General features: G+C 51.4%; 1 protein-coding gene across 3 annotated transcripts in view; it reads right to left on the bottom strand.

Moving 5' to 3' along the window:
• Nucleotides 1-1,078: 1,078 nt before the first annotated feature.
• Nucleotides 1,079-22,953, bottom strand: part of NKAIN1 (sodium/potassium transporting ATPase interacting 1) — a 46,630-nt gene continuing 24,755 nt past the window's right edge. The window contains exons 2-7 of one of the 3 annotated variants that reach the window (XM_061389894.1): nucleotides 7,913-8,050; nucleotides 5,973-6,053; nucleotides 4,554-4,751; nucleotides 4,150-4,210; nucleotides 3,484-3,614; nucleotides 1,079-3,383 (exon numbers count right to left, since the gene is read on the bottom strand). In XM_061389894.1, coding sequence (XP_061245878.1) covers nucleotides 3,339-3,383; nucleotides 3,484-3,614; nucleotides 4,150-4,210; nucleotides 4,554-4,751; nucleotides 5,973-6,053; nucleotides 7,913-8,050 — 654 coding nt within the window. In that variant the 3' untranslated portion in view covers nucleotides 1,079-3,338. Of the gene's footprint in view, nucleotides 3,384-3,483; nucleotides 3,615-4,149; nucleotides 4,211-4,553; nucleotides 4,768-5,972; nucleotides 6,055-7,912; nucleotides 8,051-22,953 lie in introns of those variants that run through there. The other 2 variants (XM_061389901.1, XM_061389906.1) reach the window with 2 other exon arrangements.

Raw genomic sequence — 22,953 nt, 5'->3', positions numbered from 1 at the left:
GATAGATGGCAAAAGGGACTTTGTAGATGGGATTAAAGACTTTGAGAGGAGGAAACTATCCTGGACACAGATCCTTCTAAGTGGAGAACCTTTCCTGGCTGTGGTTAGAGAGATGCGATGATGGGAAAAAGGATCAGAGAGCTGTGATGTCACTGGCTTTGAAGAGGGAGGCCAAGAGCTAAGAAATGCAGGGAGCCTCTAGAAGTTAGAAAAGACCAAGGAGATGTTTTCTCCCCTAGAGCCTCCAGAAGTGTAATCCTCCAGACATCTTAATTTTACCCCAGTGAGACCCATGATGGACTTCTACTGAACTTTAAGATAACAAATGTGTATTTCTTTAAGAGACTAAAGTTGTGATAATTTATGACGGCAAGAGAAATCTAATACATTCCCCACTGAACCTTCCTCCAGCTAGCTCGTCTCTGGCCATTCTTACCCTAGACACCACGGGCTTTCCTCCTTCCCTACTTTTGCTCATGTTGTTAGCTCCTATTAACAACTGCCTTTCATGCTAAACTGTCCTTAGCATTGACCACCTGCTCTCAGCATCCACCCTTCCACCTGACCACTCCACGGGCTCCCCACTAGACCATAAACTCCTTGATTTACTTCCCTCTGACTCCACAACCAGGAGTGGTCCACAGAGGTTGGCATAGTGGACCTGGCATGCTTATGTGGAACCTCTGGTTCTTGGCCCTAACTGCAAGGTCACCTGGAGATCTTGAAAATCTGTTCTACCAAATCACTGTGGAAGAATGGGAGACAGCTCCACATGTGTTATTGGGAGATTTCCAAGAGTTAGGTTGAAAAAAGTATAGTTGAAGAGTAAGTAACATATTTTACCATTTGTGTGAAAAGGGGGAAAGATTTTATATAATTTTAAAAAATTGACTATCTTTGGAAAGATATGAAAAATAGGTGAAGAGTACATAGCCCCCTGAAACTTTCTGAATTCTGCGTCATATATACGTATTACTTATTTACACACAAAAATAAATGTTTAAGATTCAAAGACTGATTCTCATGGTATGGTCAGAAAAAGAGCCAGGATGTCCTAGTTGGGAGGCAGGAATCTGTGTCTAAAGCGCTGTCTGCCAGTTTATTCCAAGTCAGGAACTGAATCATCAGAAGAGGGCAGAGCCAAGATGCCAATGATATTTGAAAGCATAATCTTAAAATGCACTTAATCAGAAAAATAGAAAGCTCTCCAAGGGATTGTGAAGCAAGACAGGGAGGATCATTTGCCCAAAGCCACACAGCCAGCCAGAGGCACAGGCCAGTGTCCCAGGAATGTTTGATCATGACAATGACATAGGTTCCCAACCTCTGCCCACCCTTCATACAAAGACTTTTCCCTTAGAAGACCCTGCTAACTCATGGGCAGGAGGACAGGAAGAGAGAAGAAAACACAGTCTTTAATCAACCCACCTGCACAGAAACCAGGGCAACACTCCCTGCCTTGCAAGTTGCCAGTGAGACGAAAATCTCGTCTCCTTGGAAAAAAAAAACCATCTTATAAAAACAAAAGGCTTCAAAGCACCAGTGGCTAAACCTGCTGAGTAGAAAAGGGGTTCGGGGTGAGATGACAGCTGGCTGGGGGTGGGAGGAGAGGGCTGGAGGCAGGAGTTGGCCCAGGGGCAGAGCAGCAGCCAGGCCGGAGGGAACCATCACACTCTTGAGCTGCACCTGTAGCTGGCCAGGGCTGATCTCAGGTCCCGTAGTGACCAGAGAAATGCCCAGGGTTGGCTCTTCAGCACAGACCTGCATACTAGATGTTGGGGTGGGATCCGAGTTCAGGATATTTTGGCCTTAGACAGGAGGGGATGGCAGATCAGCGCGTGGAGAGTGAGGAATGGTCGTCATGGAGGGGCTCAGGTGTACGACCGTCTGTACTTCCACCTGGTTCCCCCGGGCCTCCCACCCTCCTTCCTAAGCCGGAGCCACTCCTGTTTCACAAACTGGAAGCTGAGGCCCAATCTTCCTGCCCTTGGATTCACCAGCCAGCACACGGGATGCAGGGTCCTCAGAGGTGTCTGAGGAGGGAGGTGAGGAGACTGAGCCCTTACGTCGACTTGCTCTTAAGGAAGGGTGCTGGCCCTCCAGACCCATCTCCCCTACGGCATCCCTCCCCCATTCTGCCTCTCTGGAACAACTTCTGGGGTTGTTAGAAGTTGCTTCTGGACACCGAAACGATCATGAATGCTGGTGATCTTTCAACCCTGGTGGCTGGGCAGCACAGATGAGCCCTTTTCCATGCTGGAACCACTGGTCTTTCATCAGATGAAGTGGATGGTGTCCTTAGAGGTTGGCAAAGTTGCTGAGGGGGTGAGGGGTCATGGGTGCAGCAGCCTCAGGGACCTGGGAGGGACTGGGGCAATGGGGTTGTGTCCCCCCTTTGCTAGAGAAAGCTCGAAAGCTTTGCCAAGGGTGGGCAGAGGCCGAGTCTAAGAAGGCTTCCCTGTCGGTCAGGCTGAATTCAGGGCTCTGGGATCTGTCCATCCCGTGTCCAGCAAGAGAACGGGTATATTGCTTTAAGAGAGGCTTTGGCAAGTGGCGGTGGTGGTATGTGAGAGTGGTGTATGCCATATGGGTGCTAGAGTGTCCAAGTTGGAAGGGGGCTTGGAAACGGAATTCAGAAACTGGACACTGGGTTTTGGAGTCCGAAACTACAGATGATATACTGTATTCAAGGCCTGCCTCCACCAAAAGCCCAGCTGTGTGACCTCAAGCAAATCGCTTTACATCTCTGGGACTCAGTTTCCATATCTGCAAAATGGGGATTATAGCAAAGCCCCAGTATAGTCCAGAGAATTGAGAGTCAAATGAAAAGGCTAGGAAGAGCTCCATTTACTAAGGGATTATTTTAATTATTTGAGGTGAGAAGCTAAGGCCCAGAGAAGACAAGGGCTTTGCCAGATGTCACACAGAGTTAGTGATGGAGCTGAGATTAGAACCCAGGACTCCTCCTCTTCATGGTTCGGGGGAACTTTCCTCAGGGCTGGTGAATAAATGTGGCGAGATGGGGTGTGTGTGTCTCTCCTGACCTTTCCCTCTGGACAGGGGACAGGATGCTGGGGGAAGAAGGGAGAAAGGGGAGGCTGGAGAAGGGCGGGGGAGTCTCCCGCACACGTCAAGGCTGAGATTAAAAAAACAAAAATACAAACCCCGCGATTCTCCCCGCCACACCCCGCTCCCCGCCCCGCCCCTCAGGTCCAGGCTGCTAAGGGCCAAGTCCAAGTCCGCTTCAGACCCAGATCCAGCCGGCTCAGGCTGCAGTCAGTCAGGGAGCCGCCAGGGGGCGCGCCTGCCATTTTGGCCAGAGCTCGCGGCAGCGGCGGTCAGTCTAGCCGCGGGGGTGGGCGTGGGGCAAACGCTACCCAGACCTGCAAGAAACAAAAACCAATTAGGGAAGCGGACCACTGAATAGGGAGGCGGAGAGATCCGCCTGCCCTCTCCGCTCCCCCCTCCCCTTCTTTCTCCTACACTAATGCCGGGGTCCCTCCACCCGACACGGCTCCGCGCCATGACCCACGTGTACAGAGGCTGCAGTTGTAAATGCGACGTCTTCTGGGGCGCCTGGTATCCGTAGGAGTCAAAACCGCCGATGAAATCGACTGCGGAAGGGGAGATGGCACGTGGTTAGAGAGATGGTCCTCTGGATAGGCGAGGTGATGGGAGGCTGGGTCTTGAAAGGGAGGATCAGATCGGGTACAGGGCCTGAGGGGTTGAGCTTTGCTGTAACATCCCGAGGGATGGGCCAAGGCCTGAGATAGAGAGCTGGAGGGTAGATGCGGAGGGCTGTCGTTTAAGGGAGAAGGCTGTAGGGTGGGAGTGGGGGAACGAGCAGGGAGGCAAGCCCTTCCGAGGGGCTGGAGTGGGACGAACTGGGAATGGGTGGTGCTTGACTGGAGTGAGGCTGTGGACCCCTCCGAGGGGACAGGACGGGGCCTACGGGGCGGGTAGTGGGGCAGTGCCTTGGCTTGGGCACCTGGACATCTGATCCTCATCCAGAATGGGCCGGCTATGCAGATCCCCACCCAGCCTAGTCTCAGGGACCCCTTAACTGACCCAGGGCTCCCTCCCGCTTGGGCCCCTGTCCAGGGTGCTGACGACATGGGGTCCCCACTTCCCTAGGGGTTCCGGACTCACAGCTGTCCTCCTCTTCCAGGAATACTTTGCTCACGTAGCAGGCGAACACGAAGCCAAACAGCTGAGGGAGGACACAGCGCATCAGAAAGAGAGGGAGGAGTGGGAAGCTCTTTCTTCACCCCCTGCCTGGCCCTGCCCACCCTGGCTGGAGGGGCCAAATATGCTGAGAGGAAGGCAAACCCAGAACAACTTCCCAAGTTTAATGACTGTGCCTTAAACTTAATACACTTGGTTCTGTTCTCCGTTCTGGGTGTGACTTTGAACAAGTGATTATTTTACCTCTGTTTCTCCAGTTGGACCTGGGCGATATCTTACTGGCTTGTTAAGAGGAAAGAGGGTTATGTAACTGTGTGTGTGTTACTGCTAAGCGCAGGGCTGGGATGGGCAGGGGGACAGAAACTCACAGCCAAGAAGATCTGTAGGGCACTGCTAAGTGCTTCAATGTAGGGGTAGTCGAGCAGGCAGCCGGTGACTGAGATGACATGGTGGTCCTCCAGGGCCAGGCGGGAGTTCAGGACAGGTGTCACCAGGCAGCCTGGCCCGTTCTCCATCCACCAGGAGCGGTGCAGGGATGTGTTGAAGGTCATGATGAAGTCCCGGTCCTAGGGGCAGAGGGGCCTAGGATACTGAGCTGGGGGCAGGGTGAAGATCCTTCCCAAGTTCCAGGAGACCTTATATAAATGTCTACTTCACACCGGGTTATAACAGCTTCCCTTCCTGGCTTGATTTGTGAAAGGTATGGTCTGTATCTGCAAGTCTACGTTTGGCCAGTAGGTGGCGCCAGATGATCATGCCGGGCTGCTACAGCCCCACAGGAGCCTCAGAATTTCAGGGCGGGAAAGGATATTAATGGTGGCCGGTTCCCCTTTCCAGCTGTTAGTGAAATCTCCAATACAGACCTTCACAGCTCATTCAACCTCTCCACTGCTCCCTGTGTGTGACCCTGGGCAAACCTCTCCTCTCTTTAGTCCTTGGTTTCCTCTTGAAATGGAGAAGGGGCTGGCTAATCAGTTCTCACCCACGTATGCATGTGTTTCCCAATCCATTCACTCATATGGTCCATTAACAAATATTCACTGCATACCGACTGGGTGCCAAGCACTGAGATGTGCGATCTCCCTCTGCAACCACATGAAATTGGAGTTTCTATTAACTGCACTTACTAGATGAGGAAACTGATGCTCAGAGAGGGTAAGCCACCTGCCCAAGGTCACACAGCTAGGAAATGTTTGAGCTGGGATTTAAATCTAGCAACAGTACGAAGCCAAGTGCTCTCATTCATGTATTTCGCCTCCTTTCTATCTAAAACTAGGAGTTGTGCCCTCTGGATTTGTTCTTCTCCAGGTTAAATACTCCCACTTTCTTCAACAGTTCTCCATGTGACATGGTCTGTTCAGTTTTCCCAGAACAGACTCTACTACCTAGTCTCTTTCTCATCTGAAAAATATCTATCAGAACTGGACTCAAATCTTCACGGTCTAAGCCATACTAAGCATGTTGCATTTTCACTTCTTTTGCACTGAACATGTGTGAAGCCTAAGAGAAGTCTTCTGGGTCATGACATATTGATGGTTTCTTCTGAGACTGTGATCAACTGGAACCCCAACCCATCTTCACTCAGACTGCCCTTCAGCTTCATCATTTGTTTTTGAGAAGTACAGAGGCCAGAAATGAAAATGTAGGGGTGGAGGGGGAGCACAGATTACTCCAATGTGTAGAGAGTGTTCTCTTTAGGAGATGACACCCCAGACCCACACCACAGGAGCCCTTGGGGCAGGGGATGCCAGGCTTTGCCCTCTGACAATGCCAGGCCCGAGGCTTACCTGGGACAGCTGTCCAACCTCCAAATAGAAGCAGATGATAAAAGCATTCCAGCCAACCCAGAGCACCAGCCAGGCTGCATACTGGGGAAAGCAGAGGGGGGGTCAGGGCGGGGCCTGGGGGAGTGGGGAGGGGGGTGGGTCAATGGACTAAAAAGACCTCCGCAGGGGAAACTATGACAGTGCCTCACTCAGAGAGCACTTCTCAGTGTATAAGTCATCTTACAATCAGGCTCCCTTACGAGAGCCCTGCAGGGAAAGCACCGTCTTTCTCTTTAAAGCTAAGCTAAGGCTCAGAGAAGAGGTTTACGTTTTCCAAGATCACACAGCTAGGAAGAGGTAGGGCTGTCATGCAAACCCAAGTCCTCTGGTAGGTAGTCCTATCCAATCTGTAGAGAACAAAGACACCAGACGGCATCCTGCGCATGGCCAAGAACTAGAGAGGAGCTCGCGGTTGCTGTCGTTTAGTTGCTAAGTCGTGTCCGACTCTTTTGTGACCCCATGGACTGTAGCCTGCCAGGCGTCTCTGTCCATGGGATTTTTCAAGAGTACTGGAGTAGGCTGCCATTTCCTCCTCCAGGGGATTTTCCCAACCCAGGGATCGAACCCATATCTCTTACAGATTCTGCATTAGCAGTTGGGTTTTTTGACCACTGAGCCACCTGGGAAGCCCAAGGAGCTGGATGATTTCCACCCAAATCCTATGCCTGTGATTCTAATGGCAGCTTCCTGGAAGACAGTGCTGTTTACAGAGGCGCCTGGGGCATTCCTAAGGACTGGAGAGGAGAGTCCTCTTAGGTGAGGGAGAGCTTCGGAAGGGCCCTGTTCACCTGACTTCTGGAACTGAGCCTGTTGGAGGTGGGGAAACTCAGCCTAGAATGAGGGTGAGTGGGCTTGGGGGTGGGAGGGGCATGAAATTACATGTCATCAGTATTTGAGGTGTCAGGCATTTATGAAGCAAACCTACCAAAGAGCCTTTTCCCTCAAGAGAGGTGTGTGAATGGGTCACTGCGGAAGAGCAGCAGACGAGGGTGAGACCAGCTGAAAACAGGAGTTTGATCTTCAGGGACCAGAGCTTAGAAAGAGGACGTAGGTGGAGGGAGCCAGGGACACAATGTACTCCTGGGATTGGGCGCAGGAGGCACTGGCCTCAGAATCCCACGAGTCTCTCTAGACCACATGCTTGATGAACATCAAGGGACAAGAGCCAAGCCTTCCTGAAGCAACTTGAGAAGCCAGACCAAGTGCATCCCTCACACGGACCTACTGGGGCAGCGTGGGGATGCGGCAGGAGCCTTCGCTCTGGCAGCGATGCTCTAACCCCGCCACTTATTAGCTGTGTGACTCAAGGAGTCCTCATCACCTTTCTGAGCCTCATTTCCTCATCTGGAAAATGGAGACAGTAAGATACATCTCGCAGGGCTGTCGTAAAGGTAAGTAAAGCTAGTGAAACTCTTGGCATGTGCCTGGCACATGGGAAAGTGAAGTATGAAAGTGAAAGTCACTCAGTTGTGGCTGACTCTTTGAGACCCCATGGACTGTCCACGGAATTCTCTAGGACAGAATACTGGAGTGGGTAGCCTATCCCTTCTCCAGGGGATCTTCCCAACCCAGAAATCAAACCGGGGTCTCCTGCATTGCAGGCAGATTCTTTACCAACTGAGCTACTAGGGAGCTCTGGCACATGGGAAGCACTCACTCAATGATGCATCTGGTTAATAGTTGGACTTTTCCATAGAAAATTCTTTAGGAAAGTACTAATCTTGTCTCCACTGAGCAAAGAAGCACTGGGATTTGGATATCACCAGCCAGGCTGGAGCCAAGACTCAGGCAGGGGTCTAGGTGCCCGGGGTTGGGGGGCAGCTCTGGCTGGAGAATGAGGTGGGAATGGATGGGGATGAGAAAGAGGGAGTTGGTTTGGGGAGGGGCCGAGTGAACCATACCAGAATGAGGTACCGGGAGCGGTACTGCACGGTGCCAAAGATGCCCAGGATAACTGCCATGATGTGCAGGAAGTTGGCTAGGATTGGAGCCCACTGGTAGCCCAGGAAGTCAAAGATCTGCCGCTCCAGTGCAGCCACCTGTGGGAAAGAGCAGGCTGAGGCCACGTCACTCCCTAAAGGAGGAAGATGGGGACTCCTCCTCAACCTTGTGGAGCAGGGGACACCAGTTACCAGGGTGATGAGGCACCATGACCTGACTGTACACACGTCTCAAGGTCACCCCAGCCTGGAGTACCCAAGGGGATACTGGGAGGTGAGGACAAATTGGTGAGGATGAGAGAGGGATGGAGCCCTGGTGATCACTTTGGGGTGGGCTAATGGGAGACAGGAGCCAGGGTTCAGAACACCTTCCTCCCTGCCAAGAAGCCTCCCCGCCTGGCACCTGCAGCTTCCCAGGGGGCTGGGTCTCAGTCGAGTCAGGATTCAGACTGGCTCCCCCTAGCACTGGTCTAAGGATGAGCCATGGCCCTGGAGGACCCAGGGAAGCTGGTAGGACTGAGTTTCCTCTTTTAAGGACCCCTCTCTGGAGGTTGTCCTGGCCCAGGGGATCCATGGGCTGCAGAGAAAGGGATTTGCTTTCCTTTTTCTCCTCCTGCTTCCACACTAACTTTGTGCTCCTTGGCAGTGCCTTCCCATACTAATGCTTGTGTTCGGTCACATGACTTGCTTCATTCAGTGAGATGTGAGCCAAGAGGAAGCAGGTGAAAAAGCTTGAAAAACGCTGGTGCATTGGAGCTTGCCCACTTTTTACACTGATAACACAGAAAACAACTTTTGAAAGAGCTCAAGCTCACTTTCAGGAGGATAAGAGGGCACGGGGAAAAGAACCAAGGCACCCCAGCCAACAGCCACATCAACACACACGAGTGAGGCCATCCTAGATCACTCAGACACTAGCCAACCCACCAACAGACCAAAGACATGTCCCTGGACCAAAGAACCTCCAGCTGACCCACAAAATCGTGAGCTAAATCAAGCGGTTGTTCTATTTTTTGTTTTTATTACTGTTTTTAAATTTTCAGCCACATCGTGCAGCTTGTGTGATCTTAGTTCCCCGAATCAGGGGTTGAACCTGGGCCCATGGCAGTCAAAGCCCTGAGTCCTAACCACTGGACTGCCAGGGAACTCCCGAAAATGATTGTTTTTGCACCACTACATTTTGGAGGGATTTGTTATGCAGCAGGAGGTAACTGATATAGGACTCGATCAACAGTCCCTTTCCAGTAGCCTCTGATTCAACCTTTCAGCTGATACACTTAGAAACACAGGTCCCAAGGATACCAATGCTTACCGACCGTCCCATATCCCTTCTTCTGTTGACAGAACCTATCTCTTTGTTTTGGAAACTGCCTCCCAGACCCTCAGTCCATGCGTACTGATTTCTGCGGTGGGCTCAGGACCCAAGTCTAAGTAAATAAGCAGCACACAGTGATCTGCTCATGGATGGGCACTATCTCTGCGCTCTGCCCCTGAGAGTTGCCTGGATATTTGCTGGGGGATCAGGACAGAGATGCTGCCTGTCCGCCAAGATACCTGGATGGGTATAGTGTCAGCTGAGAGCTCCTGGGGACTGTCTTTGCCACCATGCAGGGGACAGCCTGCTTGAGGAGGAAGCCAGAGCTAAGGGACAGAGAGTGAGGAAAGAAGAGTGAACACGCAAGGGGAGCGTCTGGGAGACCTTGTTTTGGGTCTGAGGATCCAGCCATGACTAAACGAATTCTCCCTCCTTGTACTGATTTCTGTCACTTATACCCAAGAGTCCTGCCTACATAGAAGGAGAGAGAAGAGAGTCTGTCTAGGTAGGGAGAGATGATCCTAATAAAATAAGGTCCCAGAAGGCTTTTTCCTGGCTAGGAGGCAGGAGGGGGTGGAGGTGATGGTACCACACAGATGGTAAAGCTTGGGCAGAGGCCCAACCCTGGCATCCAATGACCTGGCACCGGCCTGCCTCTTGCTGGTGACTCCCCTCCCAGGGCTTTGCAGGTTGCAAAGAGCTTTCCAAGTTCATCTCTCATTGGATACTTCTTGGCAGAAAGGCACCGCTGAGATCATTAGCTCAGAGGAAAGCAACGATGAGGCCCAGAGAGAGGAAGTGACTTGCCCAAGGTCACACAGCAGGTTGGTGGCAGAGCCAGGCAGACACCCTGCCTTTCTCTGCCTTCTGTCCCATTTTGGCACCAACACGCCACCTTTCCCGGTTGGCACTGGCTTGGGAGTTTAGACATGTGGTTTCTGGTTGAGGTTCTAACACTGACTCCTGGCTTACATGGGCAAGCCACCTTCTCTGTGGGTCTTGGGCTCCTCTTTCATACACAGAGGCTGCCAGACTAAATAATCTAAGGGCTCTTCTGGTCTTTAATCCAATGGCCTGAACCCAAAGCTCCTGCCCCAAGTCTGTTCTCCTTTCTATCTTGACTCTGTGAGGCCCTGGGGAGCCCTGGTGGTTTGAGGTCCGGGTGGGTGCTCTGGACTCAGCTGGCATGGGATCCTGGAAATGAGGTTGTGACAGAGTTGCCCAGGCTCACAGTGTAGCTGGGGAGACACCCTGCCTGGACACAACTGCCTAAACCTGGCATCACCCGCACCCCCACCCTGGCCCTTGCTCAAAGCCCTTGTGTTCTCAGGGCCCTCACAGATGCAGTGAGCGGCAGTCAACTCAGGTTCAGACTGCAGATTGCTGTGTGACTCAGGACAAGTTAATTCCCCTCTCTGAGACTATTTCTTTAATTATAAATGGGGAAGACAGGAATTCCCCCAGGAAGCTGTGAGGATATGGAGACATCACATAAACTATTAGACTTAATAGAAGGTAGTTAATTAATAGAAGACCTAACAGCCAAAGCTTCTTAGTTGGGCTTTGAAGGCTGCTAGGATTTGGCTCAATTCTTTATTCTGGGTCAGTTTCTGCCCCTAAGCAGCTGAAATAACAGTTGAGGTTTCACTATCATTTCCCTTTTCCTATACCCAAGTCCTCCTCATTTTTCAAAATATAGCACAATTTTCTCCTTCCCTAGCAAGACTTCTTGCCTGGCCCAGAGGGACCTCTCTTTCCACTGAATATGGAACACTAGCTGTTCTTGTCACTCTGAGCCATCCTTGCAGCCTCCCATCCAACACTCACCCACTCATTCATCAAAACCCCATCCACATCCCTTTATTCATCCCTCCGACATCTGACATGCCCTCATCCATCCAGGGTCCATCATTTATTTATTCACAGAATGTTTAGTCTGTGTCAGGCCTCGTGCTGACGCTGGGATGCTGAAGTGAATATGTTGCAGTCCCTGCCCTTTGGGAACTCAGAGCCTAGGTGGGGAGATGGATGGAAAACTGGACAGTTACAAACCATTGTGATGAGCGTGATAACCCAGGCCTGAACGATGCTGCCTCTTCTGCCAAAGGTGAGTGCAGAGATCAACTTAAATAAATATTTTAACTGAGATTCCATATAATCCCAATTCTAAAGCTGTTGTTACTCCAGAACTCCTGCTTCCCCAGCACTGATATGCGGCTAATTAACAAGTAAAGATAAGAACAAAAAACAGGAGGAGTATCTCCCCTATCTGGTTCCACCAGCTTAGAAACACTAGTCTGAAGACTGCAGTGGGTGTAAATCATAACTGGCCTTGGAGTGTCCTTTTTCCTTTGATGAGACGACTTGTGTGGAGACAACAGCAACCTATCCCTTTGCAAAAAGTTCAAGTACACATGCAGTGAGAGGGAAAAAATGACTCTGGGGAAATTTTGACCTGGTCAGCCTACAGGCCAGAGCAAGCTGGCTTCTTGGGTCTCTCTCCTCCGTGAGCTGGCACAAGGCTTCTGTGGGCAAGTGCTGCAGCCTCCTGCCAGATTTCCTGGCAGAGGGAGGCTGCCGACCACCTCTGTGGAGTGCTTTTTTTAAAGCACAAAATCTGCTTGAGTCACTCTGTCGTCCATGCAGCCCAGAGAGCCTGGGGTAATCTCTATGGCCTCTGGGCCAGCCAACTCTCAGGTCACTCAGGACCCCAGACAAGCAGGATGAGTGGTAACTAGTCCCAGCAGGACAGAAGAAATCCAGACCCCTCAGCCCCACAGCCCTCTCTGGATCTGTCAGCGCCCACAGAGTAAGTCCCACTTTCCTGCCCGTCGGTCAGTCCTCTCTGCCCTTGATCTGAATGCCCCTCTGTGCCGCTTCCTGACCCAGACCCCCGGAGCCCCCTTTCACGAGCCCTTCCACACCAGCGAGTGTCTCTCTGGCCTCAGTGCCTTTTCTAAGGGGTCCCCCACCTGCTACATCTTCACCCAAGGACCCTGCCTCTCTGGAGTCTTTTCAGTGACTCTGTTTCTCTTCTCTCATCTCCTTCCTCGGGCCCAAAGGTGGGAGGCCTGTGGCTGTCCCACCCTCATCCATGGCTGGCTTCATCATCCACTCCAGGTCAGGTCCGTTCCTTGAAGATGATTCCTCGATCCCTGCATCACCCTGGTTGACTCTAACATCGGGTGGGGGCACCCCCTGCAGTACCCCAATCTCTCAGCCTCTTAAGTCCTCTCCCATGACCCAGGCTTCCATTCTTCCTTGTCCACGGCCACCTCTTGGGCTGGGTCACCACCTGTAACTGCCACGCTTTCCAAAGTCAGCGATTCCTGAGCCCCTCTCGGACCACCCCACCTTCTTTCCAATAGCCTTCATGATGACGAGCCCAGCCCAGGGTGCCAGCTCCCCAGCCCTCTCCTCGCTTCCATTCCCCACTTCACATCCCAAGTCAGCCTGCTGGGATCACGGGACCCCTCACTTCACCATCAGCTTCGCCTGCAACCCAGACTCTCATACTCCTCTGCCTTTTCATCACGAATGTCAGGGAAAGCCCACTCCTGGATAAACCCAATTAATAGTTTTCTTAGTTCTTGAAAAGCAGCCAAGCATTGCTGCAGAGTCACTCCCCGGGGCAGACTGGGGCCCCTGGAGATCTGGAATGATCAAATCCAAGAGGCTCCCCAGGAAATCACTCTCCCTGATGATATTCAGGTCTTCTCGCTGTCCTCCACCTGCTGGGTGTCCTTCACCCTGCTCTGGGTGAAGACCTGGTCTCCTTCACCCCCATCTCCTACACTTGAGGCTCCATCCCTCCTCCCACCCAAGGCCAATGCCTCCTCCTGCACTCCGAACTGTGTTCTCTACCTTCTCAGGAGCCCATGTCATCCACAGTCTCTTCTCTTGTAAACTCAACTTCTTCCCCTGCCTGGGATCCTTCCCTCTGGCTCCTAAACATGCTCAAGACTCTTCTATTAAAAAAAACAACAACCCCTTTTCCTCTCCAGTTAATGCCTTATGTATCCCAAGGTTCTCACATCCAAAGTTGATTAAAGGTCTTCACATCCTTCCTGCCACTCACTCCCCCACCCACCTGCTATAACAACTTGGTCCAGGAAATTAGGAGCAGAGCTGGGTTAGAACCCTGGTGCCACTGGTTTTTCTACAACTCTGGGCAAGTCACTGAATCTCCCTGTACCTCAGTTTCCTCACCAACAAAATGGGTATGTTTCACAGTACCTCCCTCATCTCATCTTGAGGAGAGTCAGCACCATGTAAAATTATATTCTGTTGCAGAACTCCTGGCTCCTCCCACCCTTCACCACTTAATTATTTTTCCGTGGTACTTTTCACTGACTAACATACTACTTACTCATTATTTACCGTCTCCTGCATTAGACAGCAAATTCCAGGAGAGTGGGGATGTTCACTGCTGCATTTCCAGCGGCGAGAGCCATGCCTGGCACACACATCCTCCACTTCTCAGGTCTGACTGCGGTGCAGCCCATCCTCTCTTCATACTCCATGTGTCCCAGCAAATGCATGCCCCGACCTCCTGCCAGCTTCAGTCTTTTAAGCCTCCAGCCCCTTTATAACCAAGTACCCAATGGATGGTTCATCATGAACTTAATACGCCCAAACCTGGTCCATTGCCTGGGATGTGGGCCCCATGAGGTGTCCAGCTGCATGAGCTAGGAAGTTAAGCTTTAGGTCCTAGTCTCTTGCTCACCTGCATGCCTAGCCTGTCATCAAGTCCCGGCTCTCTGATCTTCTGAATCTCTCACGTCTGGCCATATTCCTCCCTCTACCCTCTCACCTGGCTGATTGCAATACCAGCCCCCAGGCCACTTCAAGCCTAACCCACACCTCTTTCCAGAGTGAAGCCTCCACCAGGCTCCCCTGCTGCCCCTCCCCCGGCCTTGAGCTCCCCACCCCCATCCCTGATTATTTATTTATTGGGTAGCTGCCAGCTGAGGGGGATGCAGTTGCCATGGGAACCTTCAGCCCCGAGTCAGGGCTGCCTCTGTTCTCAGTAGGATGCTCTTGTCTGTCTAGACGCCAACCCCAGGAGCCCAACACCAGGTGGGGGGCTGGGGGTTGAGGGGTGAAGAATGAATAATGCAGATGGGCCCACCCCAGCCCCAGGAAACTAGCTGGGGGAGAGGGCTAAGCCTGGGGCCACAGAACCCCATCAGAAGCCTCATGTGCCCAAGCCCTTGCCAGCCAGTTCTGCAAGTCAATCACTTTTTGCCCCAAATACTAGCCATGTCACCAGGGGACTTAGATACAGAAGTCAGATTGTCTGGGGAAACAATGAGGAAGGGGACCCTGAAGTTTCTGGAGAATAGTTTGGTTCAACCTGGTCTCCTTTACTGACTTCACATTATTAATTTTTTTCCTTTACTGGCTTTAGTTCACAGAGATGCTGAGGCGGGAGGAGCTCACCATTGGGGGCTCTAGGCAGATCAGAGCTCCACTCCCAGATCAGTCCCTGACTCACTGTGTGGCCTTGGGCAAGTTACTCCCCCTTTCTGAGCCAGCCTGTTTGCCTACTGGGAAAATGCCCTGATGATTCTGGACAGTGCATGTGAAGCTCTAGAGCGGGTACCTGGCACACAGTTGGTGCTTAGGACATGGCAGCAGCCTCAGATGCATCCCCAAACTCAAGCCCCCCTTTTCCCAATGGATTTCTGAGGCAGCTGACAAAATTAAAGTCGACTCAGCTCCTCATCCGTGAAATGAGGTAGTGGGGCTGAAGCCACAGATGGCAGAGCTGGAAGGACCCCTGGAGACCCGCTGGTCCAAGCCCTCATTAGAGAGGGGAGCAAACTGACAGCAGAGAAGGGCAGTGACTTGTCTAAGGGGAGGGTCTTCTCTCTTTCTCTGAGCTCTGTCTCAGAGCTCAGGGATGGACCCCCTCTCTAGGGTCCATCTGGCATCCATAGCCATTTGAGCATGAGTCAAAATAAACACCCAGCAAGAGATTAAAAAGACTACGGTCAACGGAGACTAGGCAGTCTCTGGCAGGGTCAGGGAAGATGGGACTAAAAGGAATTCAATTCATCCAACAAGCATTTCTTGAGCACCTACTATGTGCCAGGCACAATGTGGGGTATATGGTGATAAGCAAGCTAGCGTGGCTTTGACCACAGAGAATTCAAGCCTAGAGACCAGATGCCACAGTCCTCTGGGACCCGAGGATGGAGGCTTCTCTGCCTGGTTTCCCACCCACTGTGTGTAGTGACTTGTGGGGAATTCCTCCTACCCGCCACACACACTCTCTCTCTCCCTTTCTTTGCCAGGGGTCTTGCAGCCCTTCTGCCTCACTCTGGCTCAGCCTGGATCCTCCTGGAAAATGTCCAAGGCTATCACTGTTAAGTGAAAAGAAGAAAAAAAAAGAGCTGCAGAACAATATGATTCCATTTATGTTTAAAAAAAAAAAGAAGACAGATACAAGATGTGTGTGACTGTAAATGCCGAATCGAGAGCCAGGGAAACATACAACAAACGGTTATGAGAAGTTCTCCCTAGGGAGCGGGAAACGGGAGACTTTTACTTTTAAATACACAACACTTTTGGATTTCTGAGATGTTTTACAACAAAGCTACATTTTTTTTAAAGTTAAGAGAAAATGTTGTAAGATGTTGTTGATTCATCACAAGACTATGTGGAGAGCACCTGGGTGGCTCAGGATCTGAGATCTCCTGTGACGGGAACATGCTTTGTGACCACGGGCAAAACTCCTTGGGCCTCAGTGTTCTCTTCTGCACTATGGGGGCCACTCCAGCTCCAGGTTACTATCCAGGCCTGCTGTTGCTGCAGCCCACCTGCCTGCAGGGGGACTGGCCTTGGGATCCTGGGACCTCTGGTTTTGCCAGTCCCTGGTACAACCTGTCTCTCTAGGTTCTGCCTGGGTCATCACAGCCCTGCCTCCCCTTGCCTGACTATACTCAGACCCATCACCACCCCTTCTCCAGGTGCCAGCAGCCCTCTCCCCAGAGCCCTAGTGTGGCCACCTTGATATGAATGTTCCCCTCTTACACAGCAGGCTCAGAGCGGTCTTCTTGAGTCTCTGCAAGTGTCTCAGACAGGATGTGGCAGAGCTAAGATCTGAGTTCTTATCTCTATCTCCACTGCTCTTCCTACCTGCCAGACATCTCTCTAGACAGCCAAGGTGATATGAAGGGACAGAGCAGAAGTGGGGACAGAATCTGCTCTGCTCTGGTGAGCCCCCCAGCCCAGCCTCCCATGGGCAGAGAAGTAATAGCTGATGTTTATTAACCTCCAACTAGAGCCAGGCACTGTTCTGAGCACTTCACATCTGCTCATTCATTCATTCTGCCAACAGTTCTTGAGTGTCTTTTGTGGGCTTAGTGCTGACAGCTCAGTGTTGAGTCCACAGGGCCCAGTTCCTTTCCTCCCTGGATGAGAAACCTTCCCCTCCTCAGGACAGATACCAGAACACCTGGCCCAGGCCAGGGAGCAAGGGAAGCCGGAGGAGGCAAGAAGAGAAGAAGCTCTTTCCAACAAGAAAACTAGGGACTTCACGGGTGGCCCAGGGGTTAGGACTCTGTGCTTTCACAGCCGAGGGCCCAGGTTCAATCCCTGACTGGGGAACTAAGATCCCACAAGCTGTGCAGCGAGGACAAAAAAACAAAACAAATACAAAGAAAGCCCCCACCCAAACTAAACTAACCTCTCCCAATGGGTCTTAGAATTGTACAGCCACCTATTGAGTACCTACTGTATACTGCCCCTTATACTCGAGTCACATTGCTCTCTATTTTTTTTTGGCTGTGCCAAATGGCTTGCAGGCCAGTGCAGAGTCCTAACCACTGGACCAATTGGGAAGTCCCAGGTCACATCTCTTAATCTGACCTCTACTGATAGATGAGGAAACTGAGGCTCAAGGAAGCCAAGGGGCTTACCCAGGGTCACACAGAAGAGCTGATTCCGCAAATGTCTGCTGGGGCGGAGCCCTTACAGAATCCCACCACGTGGTTCTTGGAGACTGGGATACTCACCCCTACAACCTCGTGCCTTCTGCTCTCGAGGGGTAACCTCCTCCCCTCCTCCCAGTGCTGTGCCCTCTTCCTCAGGACAGCTCCCCAGCCTCCAAGCCCCCAGACTGCCATCTGTCTGTTCTCATACCCACCCGCTGTGGCCCAGCCCCCTCCCTCATCCGGGCCTGGAGGAGCCAGGGAGCAGCTGGTCACTACCTTCCACATAATTAGCCCTCGGAGACCACACTTAGAGCTGTTAGAGAGGCCCTGGACTGTCTCAGTGGGCTGATCTGGCCAGTCCTGGACTATCCTGAGGCAGTGGCTGGGGCTTGGCCTCTGTCTCCATGGCAACCCCATCCCTTCATCCCAGTGACTGCTGACCTATCCCCAGTTGAGGGGCTCCTCAGGCCCTTTCTGGGCAGATCTGTCCCCCTATACCTCTGAGCCGGCAGCTCCATAAGAAGAACAGGCCTTGAAGAGGCCTAATTAGCATACATCTACATTAATTTGCATAACCCTTGGGCCTAGCAGCCCAGGACGATACCAAGGTCAGTCTAAAATCAAAGGGTCCCTCTATCTCATGGGACACCTAACTCCTCATTGACCATCTGGTCCAAACTCGCAGGCACCAGAGTGGGAGGTGGTGTGGACAGCGCAGAGAAGGACCTTCAGACCAGTGACTCAGTCTTCTCCTCTGTAGAATGGGCACAAGGTGCCTACTTGACAGCAGTATTGAGAAAATCAAGGGGTATTCTAGATCCCCAGTGGTAAAGAACCCACCTGCCAATGCAAAAGATGTAAGAGATGTGGGTTCAAGCCCTGCATGGGGAAGATCCCCTGGAGGAGAGCATGGCAACTGACTCCAGTATTCTTGCCTGCAGAATCCCAGGACAGTAGAGACTGGCAGACTATAGTCCAAAGGGTCGAAAAGAGTCGGACATGACTGAAGCAACTCAACATGCACACACATTTGTAAATTCATTCCCAAGTCCAGGCCTGGCCCCACTCCTCCAACCTCCAGTCTCCAGTCCTGGCACTCTGCTTTCTGCTTGTGGGCATACCCTTCTTACAGGCCCAGAAAAGCCCAAGAGCCTGCTCTCCCCACCCCTAATTTCTGGATCTTGGCAAGAGTGAATTAGACACTGTAGGCTACCAGCTTTGGCCTTTCAGGAACAACACCTCTGGGCTTTGACCTGGTTGGTGCACAGCTGGGAAGGAGGGCAGCAGAGGGCCTCTGGCCTGGCCCGGGCCCCCGGCACCACCACTCCAGTGTACCCTTGGGAAAACCATGCAAGGCAGTTCAGGGAATGCTCTGGAGTCACACTGCTTGGGTTTATCTGCCATGTTAGCCTGAGTCTTCCCATCGGTAAAATGGGGATACCAAGTCTCTGCACTTCTTGGACTTGTGAAAATGAAATGAGATAATGTATGTCAAGTGCTGGATAATCAGCACTCCATAAATGTTAACTATTATTATTAAAATAATGACAGTAATAAGAAAGAAACTTGAGACCACCTGGAGGGTTAAAGAAGGGTTTACAGAGGAGGTGATACTTAAACTCGGCCTTGCACTTCCCTGGTGGTCCAGTGGTTGCTGGTTTGATTCCTGGTCCAGGAAGAACCCACAAGTCCATGCACCACAACTTAGAGTAGCCCTAGCTCGCACCCCACTCCAGTACTCTTGCCTGGAAAATCCCATGGATGGAGGAGCCTGCTGGGCTGCAGTCCATGGGGTCACTAAGAGTTGGACACGACTGAGCGACTTGACTTTCACTTTCACTTTCATGCATTGGAGAAGGAAATGGCAACCCACTCCAGTGTTCTTGCTTGGAGAATGCCAGGGACAGGGGAGCCTGGTGGGCTTCCGTCTATGGGGTTGCACAGAGTTGGACACGACTGAAGCGACTTACCAGCAGTAGCAGCTCGCCACAACCAGAGAAAGCCTTCACATAGCAAAAAGACCCAGCACAGCCAAAAATAAAATACATAATAAACTAAAAAAAAAAAAAAAAAAAATGGCCTTGGACTTAAAAAAAAAACAACTGCAAATCCTCCAGATGTCCCTCAAAAGGACACGCAGTAAATTATGACATCTCCCTAAGATGAAACCAACACAGACATTACAATAGGGTGTGGAAAGAGGGTCAAGCTGTGTGGTATGAAAGGCTGCAGGACCACCTGAGAAGCATGACCCTTTTTCTCTTCCTTTCGGCTGTGCCGAGAGGCATAAGAGATCTTAGTTCCTGACCAAGGATCAAACCTGTGCCCCCTGCAGTGGAAGCGCAGAGGCCTAACCACTGAACCACCAGGGAATTCCCAGCAGGATCCAAATTTCGTGCAGAAGAAAGAAAAAGAATCATCAAACTGTTAACTTTGGAGACTGGAACTGGAGGGGGGTCTTTGAGAGTCCACTAGAGAGATTTCTGTAAGGTTGCTACATTGATGAGCAATGCTTTTATAAAAAAACAAAATAGAGAAGAAATTACCAGGGGATGAATGAGCATGGGCAAACCCCCGAGGTGTGGGTGGGGTGATCAACCACCCCGATTGGCCTGGGGCTGTGGAGTTTCTCCAGGTCCAGCACTTGAGGGGATAAACCCCAAAGTCCCAGGCAAACTGGGATGAGTTAGTCACCCCAGATGTGGAAGGGTGTGGTCCAGTTGGGGGCCTGGAGCAGCTCTGCATGGATGAAGTGAGGGTGGCAGGGTATGGACAGCTACAGCTGGGCCTCAGACCTAGAGGTTTATCCCACTGGCCCCAGGAGCCAGGGAAGTTTTGAGTAGGGTTAGCCAGGGCTTCCCTGGTGGCTCAGATGGTAAAGAATCTGCCTGCAATGCTGGAGACTTGGGTTTGATCCCTGGATCGGGAAGATCCCCTGGAAAAGGGAATGGCAACCCACTCCAGTATTCTTGCCTGGAGGAGTCCATGGACAGAGGTAGAATCCATGGATGGATGCCTCAAGCACAGGGCTCCCTGACTGGGGAAGGGGGCTGGAGATGGGCAATCTAATGGAGATATCAAGGCCTTCTTCGGATGGCTGAAGGCAGGAGCCAGAATCCCTCTTCATGCTTGGAGACTCCCTCCTAGGGCTCCCACCTTCTTGGAGATGCCCCCTCTACCTCTGCCCCATTCCCATGTCCCAACTGTCAGCATATCCCCAGTGCCATTCCTCAGCAGGCTCTGGAGTGGGGAGTGAAGGCCTGGGAGGAGGGTGCCCTCCAGAGAGAACCTGGGGAGTGGGGGAAGACAACCCAGACAGAGAAAACCCACCATAAACCAGGCTCTCCCAGGACATGGCTGCTATAGACAAATGGACATTTGGATATATATAAAGGTGATTAATCAGATTCCCCCCATTAAGTACAATGAACGATACCATATTATTAAGTCAAAAACTCATGGTAGAAAGAACATTAATGAAGCTGCCACTTAGGCAGTGAGAATTAATTAGTTAAGGAGGTGTAGAGGATCTCAGGAGTGGCTATGACAATGGAAGTGGGGTAGCAAAGATCGGAAAGTTGATGAAACAATCAGGAGTCAACATCTGCCCAGGAGGGGACTGAGAACACAGTCTAGGAGTTATCAGCGCAGGCTCTGGATGGAGTCCTAGCTGTCACTTAACAAGCTGTGGGATCTGGGAAAGTCATTTCCTTGAGCCTCAGTTTCCTCATCTGTAAAATGGGAATACTACTGTTACTAAGCACAAGCTGGAATCAAGATTGCTGGGAGAAATATCAATAACCTCAGATATGCAGATGACACCACCCTTATGGCAGAAAGTGAAGAGGAACTCAAAAGCCTCTTGATGAAAGTGAAAGAGGAGAGTGAAAAAGTTGGCTTAAAGCCCAACATTGAGAGAACTAAGATCATGGCATCTGGTCCCATCACTTCATGGCAAATAGATGGGGAGACAGTGGAAACAGTGTCAGACTTTGTTTTTCTGGGCTCCAAAATCACTGCAGATGGTGATTGCAGCCATGAAATTAAAAGACTCTTACTCCTTGGAAGGAAAGTTATGACCAACCTAAACAGCATATTAAAAAGCAGAGCCATTACTTTGTCAACAAAGGTCTGTCTAGTCAAGGCTATGGTTTTTCCAGTGGTCATGTATGGATGTGAGAGTTGGACTATGAAGAAGGCTGAGTGCCGAAGAATTGATGCTTTTGAACTGCGGTGTTGGAGAAGACTCTTGAGAGTCCCTTGGACTGCAAGGAGATCCAACCAGTCCATCCTAAAGGAGATCAGTCCTGGGTGTTCATTGGAAGGACTGATGATGAAGCTGAAACTCCAATACTTTGGCCACCTGATGCAAAGAGCTGACTCATTTGAAAAGACTCTGATGCTGGGAAAGATTGAGGGCAGGAGGAGAAGGGGACGACAGAGGATGAGATGGTTGGATGGCATCATCAACCCGATGGACATGGGTTTGGGTGGACTCCGGGAGTTGGTGATGGATAGGGAGGCCTGGCGTGCTGGAGTTCATGGGGTCGCAAAGAGTCGGACACGACTGAGTGACTTTCACTATGAAGTCTTTGGTTTCATCCCGAGGCCAGACTCTTGCAGCTTGACCCCAGAGAAGCTGTAACAGTGTAGTGGTTAAAAGTGTGGTCTAGAAGCTAGACTGTCTGGGTTTGAATCTGACCTTCAACACTTCCTAGCTGTGTGATCATCAGCAAGTCACTTAACCTCTCTGTGCTTTAATGTCTTCATCTGTAAAATGAAGATAATAATAACAGTACCTATTTCATGGGATTGTCCTGAGGCCTAAATGAGGGAATATGTGTAAAACACTCAGAACACTTGCTGGCCCTCAGCTATAGGTAAAGCCATGTTAATGGCACTGTGATTATTACTCATGGTGTAGATTCCAGAACCCCACAGTTCAGAGGACTCCTGTTCTGAAGGACAGGAGACCACAGTGGTCCAGTTGTGCAGGTTCCTTTAAGGCACTGTCCCTGATTCCCCTGACCCTCCTACCCGCCTCGCCGCCACCACCACCACCACCACCACACTTCAGTCCAGCAACTGCCTGGCTGGGTCTGGCCCCTTGCTCCACCCTTGATCTCCTCACTCACTCACCAAGCATTCGTGGACACTGACTCTGTACCAGGCCTGCACTGGCTGCTCAGAAGATGGACTCCAAGTGTCTGTGTAATGAGAGACCAGAGCAGAAAGCTAGGCCTCCGCTCCAGGGATTTGCCCTGTACATGCGGCCTGACGTCCGTGTCATCGACTCTCTCACTCCTGAGAAGTGTCATTTTACGCTTGTGGACACTGTGGTTCAGGGAGCAAAGTCACAGACCCCGGGTCACAGGGCAGGATTCAAACACACGCTGTGGGCTCCAGAGCCTGCACACCACCCCACTCTCCCTATCAGCTCCTCTTCTTCCCGCACAGCGTCAGCACGACTCTTGCTGATGCCTCCCCGAACTGCTGAAACCGGTGCCCTCCCAGAGGATCCACCAGGACCACAGAGGACGCTGAGATATGTTCTGTTCAGACTCCTCATTTAATAGCCGTGTGATGTCCAGCGAGTCTAAACCTCCTACGCCTCGGTTCCCTTGTCTACAAATAGGAAAAGAATTAAACCCACCTTTCAGAGCTGACATGAGAGGATATAAAGCAGATGCCTGGCACAGAAGGTGCACCCAGAAGATGCCATTCTCTGGTCTCCTCTGAGTCCAGTC

This window comes from Bos javanicus, chromosome 2 (genome assembly GCF_032452875.1).
Source record: "Bos javanicus breed banteng chromosome 2, ARS-OSU_banteng_1.0, whole genome shotgun sequence".
NCBI lineage: Eukaryota > Metazoa > Chordata > Mammalia > Artiodactyla > Bovidae > Bos > Bos javanicus.
Note: the sequence above shows the minus strand (reverse complement) of the source record. Positions and strands in the feature narration are given on the sequence as shown.